This window comes from Triturus cristatus, chromosome 7, assembly GCF_964204655.1.
Source record: "Triturus cristatus chromosome 7, aTriCri1.1, whole genome shotgun sequence".
NCBI classification, from domain to species: Eukaryota; Metazoa; Chordata; class Amphibia; order Caudata; family Salamandridae; genus Triturus; species Triturus cristatus.
The window spans coordinates 956,098,745-956,111,843 of record NC_140590.1 but is presented as its reverse complement, the minus strand read 5'-3'; the positions used below and the strand labels follow the sequence as shown (position 1 = coordinate 956,111,843).

Here is a 13,099-nt window from a genome sequence, read left to right as displayed (position 1 = left end):
GTGGGAGACGACTGCCTGGGGCGAGCCCGCCTTCAACAACCAGTCGTCGAGATAGGGGAAGACTGGAACCCCTGATCTGCGCAGATGAGCTGCGACCACCGCCATCACTTTCGTGAACACCCGAGGGGCACTGGTGAGGCCGAAGGGGAGCACGGTAAACTGAAAGTGCTCTTGGCCCACCGTGAACCGCAGGTAACGCCGGTGGGCCGGCAGGACGGGGATATGGAAATATGCGTCCTGCAAGTCCAACGCTACCATCCAGTCTCCAGGGTCTAGGGCAGCTAAAACCTGAGCCAACGTTAGCATCTTGAACCTTTCCTTTCGGAGGAAGGCATTGACATTCCGGAGGTCCAAGATAGGGCGTAGGCCCCCCTTGCCCTTCTTGGGAACCAGAAAGTAGTGGGAATAACAACCACGACCCACTTCTGGACTCGGAACGCCCTCGACGGCCCCCTTGGCCAAGAGAGCCGAAACTTCCTCGCGGAGAAGATTCAAATGATCCCCCGAGATACGGTGGTGCTGCGGTGGCATGGCTGGAGGGGTCGTCTCGAAGGGGAGGGAGTAGCCCCTTCGGACGATTTGCAGCACCCACCTGTCCGATGTTATGGACCGCCAGTGGAGCAGGTGATGGCGAACTCTGCCGCCCACTGGCGTGGTATGGGCCTGAAAGCTCGGACTAGGAGGGCTTTGAGGCGGATGCTGCCGGGGTGGAGGTGGGCTGACCACGTCGTCCTCCATTTCCGCCACGGCGGAAACCACGACCGCGCGCAGGTTGGTTCTGCGGCTGGTGGCTTTGCGGACGCGAGGAGGCGCCCCTTCCTTGGCCACGAAAGGGGCGAAAAGCGGAGGTGTGCGCCCGCGGAGCCGAGAGGCCCAAGGACTTGGCCGTAGCCCGGGAGTCCGTGAAGCGGTTCAGCGCACTGTCCGCCTTCTCACCAAACAGGCGAGTGCCATCAAAGGGCATGTCCATGAGGGTGGACTGGACATCCCCGGAAAATGACGTGGACCGCATCCAGGCGTGGCGGCGGAGCGCCACCGTGGTGGAAATCGCCCGATCCAGCGAGTCCGTGGTGTCAAGCCCACAGCGTATGGCGTGCCGTGCTGCATCCCTCCCATCGGCCAAAGCCTGGGTAAGGCGTGTCCGGGCCTCCTCCGGACACAGGGGCAGCACGTCCTCCACCGTATCCCACAGAGAATGGGAATAACGGTCCAAGAGACATGCGGTGTTCAAAGACCGCAGGCCCAAACTAAGGGACGAGAACAGTTTCTTGCCAAACTGCTCGAGTCTCTTGGAATCCCGGTCCGGCGGAGCGGTCGGGAAGGAGGATTGGGAGGTAGAGGCCTGGATAACCAGACTCTCGGGGGTGGGGTGTTGGGACAGGAAACTGGGGTCACCCGGAGCAGGGCGGTGGCGCCTGGCGACGTTCCTATCCACAGGAGGAACTGTGGAGGGCTTGGACCAGGTGCCCTGCAGAACGTCAGTGAGGGCCTCATTGAACGGCAGCAGAGGCTCAGTGGAGCTTGCTGCAGATTGAAGCACCTCAGTGAGGATGTTAGTCCTCACAGCCACGGCAGGCAGCTCGAGCCCAAGGGCTGTGGCTGCCTTGCGCAGCACCACAGAAAATGCTGCACCCTCCTCCGAAGCCACAGTCGGAGGAGAAGTGAATCCAGTGTCTGGCGAGGTGTCCAGCCCACTGGCCTCCCCCAGTTCATCTGCCCAGTCCTGTGAAAGCTGTGACTGAACAGCCATAGGGTCCTCGAACCCCTCCCAGTCGCCCCCGTCTTCCGATTCCTGATAGACAGGAGGAATGATCGGAGCCGGACTGTAGAGATGATAGGTCTCAAGCGGCGCCGGCCGCGGCGTCGGTCGACGCCGTTGCGGCGTCGGGTCCGGAATAGGGCTAAACTGGGGTTGGACGCCGTCCGGAGTCGGCGCCGGCGTCGGTGGTTCATTCGCCGGCGCCGGTGGAGGAGTGATTAGGTCAACCAGCGTCGACCGGGGCCCAGGCATGGGCCCCGCGGGGACCTACGGCGTCGAGACCGGAGTCGTCGACGGCGCCGGGGCCGGAGCCGCCGGCAGGCAAGGTCGCCCAGTCGAGCCCGCGGGGCCCGAAGGCGCGCCAGCGGGCGTCGACGGCGGGGCCAGTCTCCTCATGGCCGAGAGGTAGGCACTGATCTCCGCCGACGTCGCGTTAGTCCCAGGGACCGGAGGGTGTGGGGACGAACGCGGCGCCTGCGGCTCCGCTGGAGCCGCGGGGGTGGAACCACCCTGACCCTCGGCCGAGTCGCGCGACCGGCGAGGGGAGTCCGAAGAGCGATGTCGCCTCTTGGACTTCTTAGAATGTTTGGACTTACCCGACGACTTGGAGCCGGACGATCGGTGGTGGCGTCGGCTAGGGCTCCGCGAGCGATCCTTGGACCTCCTCCTGGACCGGGATCGCGCACGACGCGGAGCCGAGTGGCGAAGCTCGAGAAGCTTGCGGGACCGCTCCCGCCTAGCCTTCGAAGTCAGGGCCTGGCAATCGGAGCACGACTCCGCGTCGTGGTCGTGGCCTAAACAGTAAAGGCACCGGCGGTGGTGATCGGTCACCGACATCAGTCGATGGCAATCCTCGCAAGCCTTGAACCCAGGCATCCTACCGGCACCAGATGTCGACAGACAAGGATCAAAAAAAAGATTTAGTCAAAAAAGACTAAAAGGGGTAGCTCTCCCGGATCTGCGCTTACTGGCGCGGAAAAAAGAAGAACTGACGTCAGCGCGCAGGCTGGAGCCTGTGAACAGCAAGTGGTGGTGGCCCATAGGTCACCGGAAGCATCAAGGACTGCAACTGGTTCTACCTCGTTGAATGAGTGAGGACAGTGTGAGAGCATCGTCACCTAAGTGTGGGACCAAGCACAGGATAGGCGTAACCATCCCCCTTTCAGGAGCATGTGAACGCATTCCCCCGCAAAAGAAGCTGCAGGAAACCTCTGCAGGAGGGCAACCACAAAGGACAGAGCCTGAGACTCATCTGATTTGGACTGGAGCTGCTACAAGCGCCCACGGACAGGGCACACTCCAGGACTCTGGACGCTTCCCTCCTGCCGGAGCAGGTAGAAGTTATTTCGGGCCCCACGGCCCCGTGGGAAGATGATGCTAAATCATTCTTGTTTGCACAGGGACACTATTGACTATAAATCAGAGACTTAGTGGGCCCTCAAGACTCCGCCTTCAAGTGGGCATTTCACTGGATGCTACCAATAGTGAATGGAGAATAACCACAATCAGTAACGCGAGAGAGTGGTCAGGGACCTGCCAGACACTAGAACCCAACCTTAATAGAGGACCGTGTAATTGTTTGTGAATGTCATATTCTTCCTTTGTATGGTATGAGATAGAAATAAAATACTTCTCTTTATTCATAAAAGTGAGTGAGTATTTGGCTGAACAATGATGTATTGCTGCTGCTGCACAAATTTGGAGTTGTGAGTCCGTGTTCACTAATCTGTATCGACACATACCCATCGAGGGAGCCTTGGATTTCTCAGACCATGCAACCTTGAGAGTTTAGTGCAGAAGGAGTACCGGCCCCAGTTATGCACAGTCCATATTAAGTCGGGCCCGATACATCAGAAGTAAAAGGTCTCATCCACCACGGTTGGTCTCAGTAGCCCCTCTGTGCCCCGTGGCCCTCTGAAAGGGGTTCTGACACAAACACAGCTGTAGGCACACAAAATGACTCAAGCACATTATTTTCTGTTTGCCGATCTGTGTTGGAATGGTTAAAAAAGAAATAGGGTGTTGTGACGCAATACCCGGTCTTGGGTTGCTTGTGTTGTAGTTCCGGAAGACCTGGCTTGCAGTCCATTCAGGCTGGACTGTTTCTATTAGAGCAGGGTCAAGACTGGTTTGCATAGAGAGGAGTCCAAACTAAGTTGGCTTTGTGTGCAAAATAATGATGGGCTGGGATGCTGCCTGAGTCTTTATCAGTGGATGAGATTAATTCGAGCATTCCATCCATCACTTTTGTATACTTTATCTCATCAAGAGGCTGGGGACCTCAGAGAACAAGTGGTTCAGATAATTTGTAAGGTAACAGAAAGGTTATCCTCCAGGGCCTTACCCAGTGCAAAGGCGCACTTTAAAAAAGTGGGACATTAAAAATGTAGGACTCTCTCAAGTAAACATTTTAAAAAATTGTGTGGAATGCATAGCATACTTACAAAGAAAAGCAATGGCAGAATTCGATTAGGTAGGGCAAAACATAGTCAAATATTTTGATGAAAGTCTTGAAGATATATTCAAACAGCTAAAGGGGAATAGTGCTTCTGCTGAAAGTAGTGAAAGGCTAATAACCTAATTATATATCACTACACCATTGTTTTCAACATCGTTAGTGGATTGATTAGATGACCCTCACACATGGCCTGCTAACTTGTATAAAAGTCATAAAAGATGTGATTAATTTCCTGAACAAACAAGACAATAGATAGGAACTGTTCCTCCTCTGACAAAGGAAACCTAGAATAGCTCGAACACAGGGGCTAAGAATATTTGCAGCTTCACTTTTCAAATCCGATTGTTCGCACCGAGCGGTTGGTCTCACCAAACTGCACAATTCCCCCAATTTGTCTCCAAAAATCCTTGAATCCTAGAAAGGCTTCATACTCTATCCCAGACATAACAAGCATTGGCATAGCCAATAGGTCTCGCCTTTGGGACTTTAGAAGTGTTTAGCCATGCAACAGTTTATGTTGCACCAAGGATATTGTGCTGCATAATTAAATACTTATAAAGTCCCAAAGGCAAGACCTATTGGCTATGCCAATGCTTGTTTTATTTCCCTCCAACTGCCACTGTGAGCCAATGGATTTATTTTTAAAGGGTGAATGGGGAAAACATTAATTTACAAGCCCTTCACGATGGATACTTCACATCCTGTGGAGCTTTCTGCAGTGATCCAGCACAGTACAGATTACAGTCATTACAGCGTCACCGGACAGTGATGGTCTATAGCGCACTCAAGAACTGAACACTTTCAAGCTGCATTTAAAACACTGGCAGTAGCATACTATATGGGTCAAAACATTACAAGATGTCCGTTCATGCATGCATGCAGGCAGGCAGCTGAGATCTTGAAATTTATATTGTGAAAGTATAACAAAAATATTTTTTTAAAGGCTGTCAGTGTGTGCACATGCATGCTCTCGTGCAGTGGCCATCTCAGAATTTCTTTCGCTATACGATTGTAATACATTAGTGCTCCAGGATGGCTGATGGGAAAGTTGATCCAAGGTGGATGATAGGGAAGTTGTGGAGATGAGTACACATGAGCTTCTAAGCAGCAGTGTGCAGCGACCAAACTCTCAAAAATGTGCAAACAAAAAAGAAAAAAATGAAGCATGATGGTCGGAGATAATATGGCGAAGGAGGAAGAGATAATATGAATAGAGTGGCTGCAGGTTGGAAAGTTGTGAATAAAGACAGAGAAGGGTGGAAACGGGGGAAATGAGAAAGGAAAGTGATGTGCTAAACGAAAAATATAGAAATAGTCCTCTCACGTCAGCAGGGGAAGGAGTTAATTCATCCAGTCAAAATAATGTAAAGACTTTTTTTGCCAGAAGTTGGACAAACTGAAAAATAGGGAGAAAACCCATTGAATAAGGAGCAGGAAAGAGAAACAAGAGCGCGCGCCTCACGCTGCAGGAGGGGAGAGAGGAGGGGGCCTGCGCGATTCCCTTGTGAGAGCAGTGGCAAGGTGCAATAATTGCTACCATATGGCGCTGCCGCTTGCTCCCGCAAGGGAATCGCAACACGTGCACGAGTTGCCATTGAAGGCAATGGAACGCGTGCAGGTTTTTGCCTCAAAAAGGGAATCGACGGCTAAAGATCTTTCCTATGCAGCGCATGGGCGCTGTGTAGGCGAGACCTAAAAATGACTCGGTGAGGGAGGAAAGCAAGTACAAACTTTCTGTATGTTGGGGCAAATGATTATGCCTTGTTGCTTTTGGAAGAACTAACAGCCTGGACCATTGAAATAAATTTACTTCCATGGAACCAGAGAGAATCCAGTGCTCAAAGTGGCACTTTTGATAACATGATAGCTTCATTTATGCTTGTCCCGAGTTACACTAAAGATAAAAACGCAACACCATGCATGTTTCATAGACTTTAAAATGGCCTTTGAAGGCAAAATTAGCAGTAAATTCTGGACAAGCTAGTATATTTGGAAACTTTTAAAACACTTAAGAGAGATCCAAAGTTTATACGGCTTTTAGAGAGTTTGTATAAATCAGATATGGCTTTGGCTCTAGCAAATCAGAGCTTGCCTGTCGAATTTCCAGAGAACACCGTCTTACTTATTTTAAAATATGCAGATGATACAGTACTGTGGGACAGGACCAGAATTAGCCTTCAGTCTAAGAAAGTAATCTAAAAACCTGTCTCAAACATCACCATCTTCAAGAGAAAAAGAAAGCAAAAAAAAAAGTTTATTTTTTCTGCGACCATCCCAAAGTGTTGCAGAAAATGCTAAAACCACAAATATAGTGGAGATTAAGGGCAATCAATAAGTCCATTACCCATAATGTTTAGATTTAAGCAATCTATCAACTTTGTTTGACAGTAAAAAGACTCCAGTAAAGAGACAATACATAAATCACTGTAGTAGATTACCACCATCCTCGTGTAATAATCAAAGTTTAATTAGAAAAGAACGATTAACTTTTACTAATACATAAAAAGCAAGAAAAGCATAAGTGAAGATATTGAATAAAAAATAATCATTATAGAAAAAGAGTTTAGTAAATTATCAGCAAGAAAATGATTAATTAGGAAATAGAATACTGTGAGGAACAATGCATCAAATATGCTAAAGATTAGTGTCTAGAACTCCTATCCTTCTGCACTGAAATTGCACTTATATAGGGCTTACTACAGTGGCGGTGCAAACAACATACCTAATTTGGGTTGGAAAAATGAGTCCTTTCATAAGGTTTCTGTCATGAATGGATCTTAAACAGAATGATCAACTATTGCTATGACAGCAGACAAACAGTGTTCTAAAATATTCTTCCTGCCCATCAAGATTATTGGAGCTCTCAAATACATATGACATGCTGATCAATGTTTTCAGTTGTGAGATCCAATGAAGCGCACAATCTGAAACAAGAGGTCACCTCCACACACTATTACTACAGTAGTGAACAGAATACGTACAAATGATGCAAGTATTCTTCATGTGTGTAAGAATTGAACCCCATTAATAGTAATTCCAGGATTCTGATATTCAGAGGGGATGGACATTTTTCTGATACAAGGTTTGTTTTTGAAAAAGAAATGCATTGTGCCATATAGCATTCTTTCATGCAGTTAAAATGATTTCCTTTTATTCTTTACCTGAGGTTCAAAACCCATGTCAAACATTCGGTCTGCTTCATCCAAAACCACATAAGTAGCTCTGCGAAGGTTTGTCACACGGCCTGTTAAAATAAAATAATGGTAGAGGCAAAAATAAATTACTCTTATTTTCTTAATATGTAGTTTCACTGTCTCACAAAACCACTGGGAATATTTACGTAAATAGCTAGACTAGAAGACCTATTTTCTGGAAGAGCCATCATGCTAATTGTTCCCAAAAGTAATTTATTTTACTGGCCGCACATTAGTCAATTTTAGGGACCTTATCTTTGTGCATACTCTTGATCAACAACTTACTCCGAATGGCAATAATAAATATATCTTTAAATTTAATAAAAAAACTGGTTAACTTTAGTAAGAGGCCTCCTTCGAATGTACTCTGGGATTTGCGGAGCAAGTACTTTTGGTAGAGTTACAGGATTAGAAAGAAAAAAAAAATGTTACAGCTGTGTACTGAGCTTGTGAACAGGCAGAATGGTCAGGGAAGGGAGCATATAACCAAGAAATGTATGGAAAAAAGTCACAATGGCTCTCCAAAATACATTATTCTTATGATAAAAAGCATTTAAGGTCAGGCAACCGTGTACGGAAGCATATGGCCCTTGTATTTATTTTCAAAATCTGGTCTTGCATACCATCAGAGGGCCAGGAGAAATTGAATAAACTCAGACAACAGCAGTCTCCAAAACACATCATAAACCTAAGACTGAGATGGAGCACGGAGCCACATCAGCCAATATCTGACATCGGTCACCTAGGAAAGAGCATATTACAGATTACAGCGTATGTGTGGTACGTAAATTCCCTATATAACCCAGCCTTCCCTCTATAGCAAAATCTGTATGACAAACCTTTTCTTTAATCCCATTGCCCACGTTATTCAGTTTCCAAAAGGACTTTCCTTTGTTTAAATATATTATTCTTCAAAGAGTTATTCTTTTATACCATAATCGAAATTGAACGCAAAGCCAAGCAAGGGTGCAGCAGTTAAATCTTTTCGTGCTTTTTTCCTGTGAACAGTTTACATCTTAAATAAGTCACATCTCGTCTCTCTATCAGCAGAGAATATGTGCTACTTAGTTAAACACAAAAAACTAAATAAAATGTGAAACTGTAGAAAACGCAACCAATACGTCAATAAGAGCATTGCTCTTGGAATTAAGGCATAGTTCATCAAATTCATTTATATGTCATGGCATCTGGACCACTGCCATTGGGAGACAATCTTTAAATTCAATTTAAATACATCCACGGAAATGATTACTGAACTGAAAGGCAAAAACAAACGTATAATTAAAAGCAAAACTTTACTGTACAAGTCAGCATGTGTTGCAATATTTCTACTTTATATTTGTTAAAATGTTCACTATGGAAATAAAATATGCTAAAATATAGAACCAGTATAGTCTCATCCTAAGCATCCAGGTTTCTTCTCATACCACGATTTTCAAAATTACACCATAACAACTCACCTACCTTTGAAGGTTTAAGTCCTGGAAGCCCGGTTCTATTAGCCTTGAAGGGACTTTTTCCACAGAAGTTAAACAATGTCAACAGTTTAGTAGAGGATTTAATTTGGAATAAGATCTTTAACAACATTTCTCTTAAAAGCATGCAGAAAGTCAACAAAGAAGCCTTGCAAAGCTGTGATATCTCAATGTTATCCTGAGGGTTTTAGAATAAATACATGGGAGATACTTTTACAAAATTAAACTCATTTCAAATAAACAACTCAATGTTGTCTCCTAATGCCAAAAATAAATCACAATTTCAAGATGTAGAAATGTTGTGCAGCTGAATTTAGTCATTTTCAGGGGCTATAGAATAGGCTGAAAATGATCATACTTACAAATCATGGTTTCAAAAATGCATGCAATTACACCAGTAACTGCTAATTACCGGGACCACTTAGCACATTTGGAGAATGGCAAGTGCATTTGTATCTGATGCACAGTCTAAGGGTAGACAAAAATAAATGTTGCGGTCACCATGGAGGAGCACTCAGCATAAAACAATAGAGAAGCAGGGTCACCTACTAATAAGAGGATTTTTGATAAAGAGGAGTATGCTCTCTCAGTGGCGGCAGAAACACCAAACTGACCCAGGCAGCATGTACAAGGCACCACTAACAGGAAGTGCTGAGGTGCACCCCAGCAAGCCTTAGATGTTGGCTAGCCTCACCATCACAGAGATTACAGGGAGTGCAGTTTGTGAATGTACAACTGCCATAGGGGTTTAGGGAGAAGACTGAGGGATCTTGGCATCTTGCATTCAAAGCTCAAAAAACCTTTAAATGTGATGAACATTCAAATGGCATCTGGGGTGGCTTTTGCCATTTGCATGTTTTTATAAAAGGTAGCACGCACAAAATCTAAGTGGATGAGGCATACCTGGCACACAAAAGAAGGTCTACCTCCTAATTATATTGTGATGGAACTCAGTCAACACTAACACATTCTACTAGGGATAGATTTGTGCAGATGACCCCTCTGCAGCAAAAACAGTACTGGATTTTATGCTGGATTTTAAGAAGGGTGGTACAACCCTCATTCGATTGGTCTTTCTGCCGTTTTCTTTAGGAAATGGACTGCATGACACATCTTGTGATATAGCCAGATTGGTCACATTTAAGAAATGTTTACACTCCAAACCCAACATGTTCCCCCTTTTCCATTACTCTGCATGTCTAGCAAACCTTTGCGGCACTCTGGGTAAGTAAAATTTTAAATTCAGTATGCTGAAGGAGGAACTTGAATCATCGCTCAGCATAAACAAGGACAGGTTTGTAAGCTTATAAAAAATTGGATACTTTTTAAAATAGTATCTTAGATGAAAAAACTCACTGATTACACTTCCCCGAACTGAACACTATAAAAAACACACAAGCCGCATGTAAGCCTGTTAAAACACTACATCATTACTAAATCATAATAAACCAAATCCATCTCTTAGGGGTAGTATCGGTTACCCAGCTGATGCGGCTTCATTTAGTCTGGTGGACTGTTTAGCAAACCTTAGATGCTATGCTCCTCGTTACCGCGTGGAGGCCATCATATCGGAAATCCTGCCGCAAGTAATTACTGATTCCACAGAGTATTTCCTCCCGATTAAGGGTCTTGACCCTCAGAATGATTAATAACTGTCAGAATCAGTGTTTGCACATCTATCTCATTCGTTTTTTTCCTCATTAAGAGCACTTTTCCTTATTCAGGTTTTACCAGGATTTTCATGGCAAAAATAGAATGAAGTTAACGTTTTTTTGTAGGTTCTCTCACAAAATGTTTATTTCTGATTTGGTGGACAATCCTGTTTCCAATTCAGATTTAGAGCAGGACATGTAAAGAGCTTCCTCCATCATAACCTATACGATTCATATTTAAAATAAAATGAGCTTATTAATTTTAATAAAAATAACTTTAAGGTACAGTTGACAATCTCTGGAGGTCAAGCAGTACTGCAGGATTATTCTGTGATATAAGCTCGTGCAAAGTTAATTTGTTCAACTTTCTTGTGATTTTTAATGAAACAATTCCAACATTTTAAAAAGACAAAACCTTAATGAATACCCCCGTTAGGATCTCAATTTTCAGAAAGGAACAGAAACGGATCGGTGATGAAGGGCTAGAAGATATTTTTAACATGGCCCAAACAAAGCTTCCTTGTCACCTACATTCAGTTGTTAATGTGTCACTCTGCTCTAAAAACCGAGTAAATTATCAGATTTTGAATAACCAGACTAGTACATTATTTATTTATGCTAGTATAATGTTGGATGCTGTGATTCTACTCGGTTTTCCTTCCTATTAAAAGAAAAACTATTTCAAGTAGGGCAGAATCATACATCAGATGGAGATTTAATTACTAGAACTGTGGGTCAAGAGAACTGTACATCATAAACTAAGTAAGAGATCACAGCTTCAAGGAAGATGCTGTTACAAATTGTTTTACTATATTCTCAGATGTAGCGACTTTCAAAACTGGTGATAGAAAATAATAAAATACACGGATTTTTACTCACCATTATTGGCTGCCAGCATGTCAATCATGCGACCAGGAGTGCATACAATAATCTCAGCACCACGTTTAAGTTCAGCAATCTGAAAGATGCAACAACATGCCTTTAAGAAACTGAAAGTCTATTCACAAAATATTTCTGGCAGACATCTACTTTCTACAAAACACATTGTGTTCACATTTTATGAAGTTCGTAACATAACTGATTTTGGCAGTGTGGTGGTTATTTAAGCTGTGTTAAAAGACAAATATTCAAGCAAAGCAGTAGCAGCCCACTCCAGAACACACACGGCACGAGCAGGACCCCGAGAGGAGTCGTCGTGGCTCGGCCATTATTCTCGTTATTTACAGTAGCGACGCCAGAAGGGTGAACGGACGAAACCCAAACAGGTGTAGAGTGTGCGCCAAGTGGCGAAAAGCTAGGAGACAGAAGACCTGTCACAAAGGAGCAATAGCCCTCGCCCACACCCCCAAACGAGAGTAAGATGGGTATGTCACAGCCATTGTGGAGCTGCAGAGAGCCCAAAGCTAGAACATGTTGCTTTAGAAAGTTTCCTTACAGCAAAATTCAGAAACATGTGAAACAGCAGATTAGAAGACGACACTATTGCGTTCAAAGTTGTGTAGCAGCGAATGGGTGGAGTTTTTAAGTGCCAGATGGTGGAGGACTGGTCCGATCACAGGGGACCCCAGGTCTACGCCTGGTGGTGGCATCGGCCTGAGGCTATCCAAAACCGAGTAGTTGTGAATGAATGAATCCTGGAGCTGAAGCACAGGGCCGCAGCTGTTGGGAATGTCACCTGTAACACTGTTTTGCATGTGGGGCAGCCACTAGGGTCTTATGGAGGATGCAGGCATCTGCCACTGGGGCGGGGCGCAGGCCGAAAGAAAACGGGTGGGATATTCATGGATGGTTGCAAGCTGAGGATGTGTTGGAAACGGTGTGCTCCAGTCAGCAGGCCAAACGGTGACGGTAAACCTTCTAGTACACTTGATCTTGATTGGTGCACTAATGGATTCATGGCATGAAAACGTTATTGTACTATCCTGAGTTGCTATGCTGAGATGATGTTATCTTCTTTTCTCAATATGGAAAAACTATAAAGTCCCAAAAAAAAAAAAAATCTTGCCTCTTAACACTGAAGACTCAAACGAGCAGACCAAGAGCTCAGGTATAAAGACCATATGTGCAAATTATCTTCTTAGAGAGGACACATGTAGATTACCCTCAAACTGTCCCAAAGCACTTCCATTCATCCTTTAAATTCAAATCTAAAGCAGTATCGATGTTAATGATCCCAAAAGTACTGTTTATGGTTTTGAGAGGTAAGGACGGCAGAATGTTTGCCATTAATGGTGTCTCAACAGCAGACAATGCTGTCTTTTCACCCCCAAGGAATAGCTAAGGGCCGTTTTCTAAAACGGAAGACCCTAATAGGACAGGGTTTTCAAGGAATTCGCTTCTCAGTAGGGGACGACTAAATGCTTTCCTGAACCTCCATGTGACAGGTCTAATACCAATATCGAAATGGTTTCTTACCTGTAGGAGTAGTTTTGCAGCTTGAAATAATTTTCTGGATTCACATCCTGTCCTTGTGTATTAGTATGTATAATTCTTGGATGGTGAGTGCTTGTAACTCACTAACTTTTCGGAGAGATGTTATTGCGATTACAAAGGCCATATTT

The 13,099-nt window shown here is 45.0% G+C and overlaps 1 protein-coding gene across 1 annotated transcript in view; it reads right to left on the bottom strand.

The window, feature by feature from the left end:
- DDX46 (DEAD-box helicase 46) overlaps positions 1–13,099 on the bottom strand; it is a 1,041,144-nt gene that overhangs the window by 395,747 nt on the left and 632,298 nt on the right. Inside the window, exons 12-13 of the mRNA XM_085617987.1 lie at positions 11,418–11,496; positions 7,379–7,461 (exon numbers count right to left, since the gene is read on the bottom strand). Coding sequence (XP_085474113.1) covers positions 7,379–7,461; positions 11,418–11,496 — 162 coding nt within the window. The remainder of the gene's footprint in view (positions 1–7,378; positions 7,462–11,417; positions 11,497–13,099) is intronic.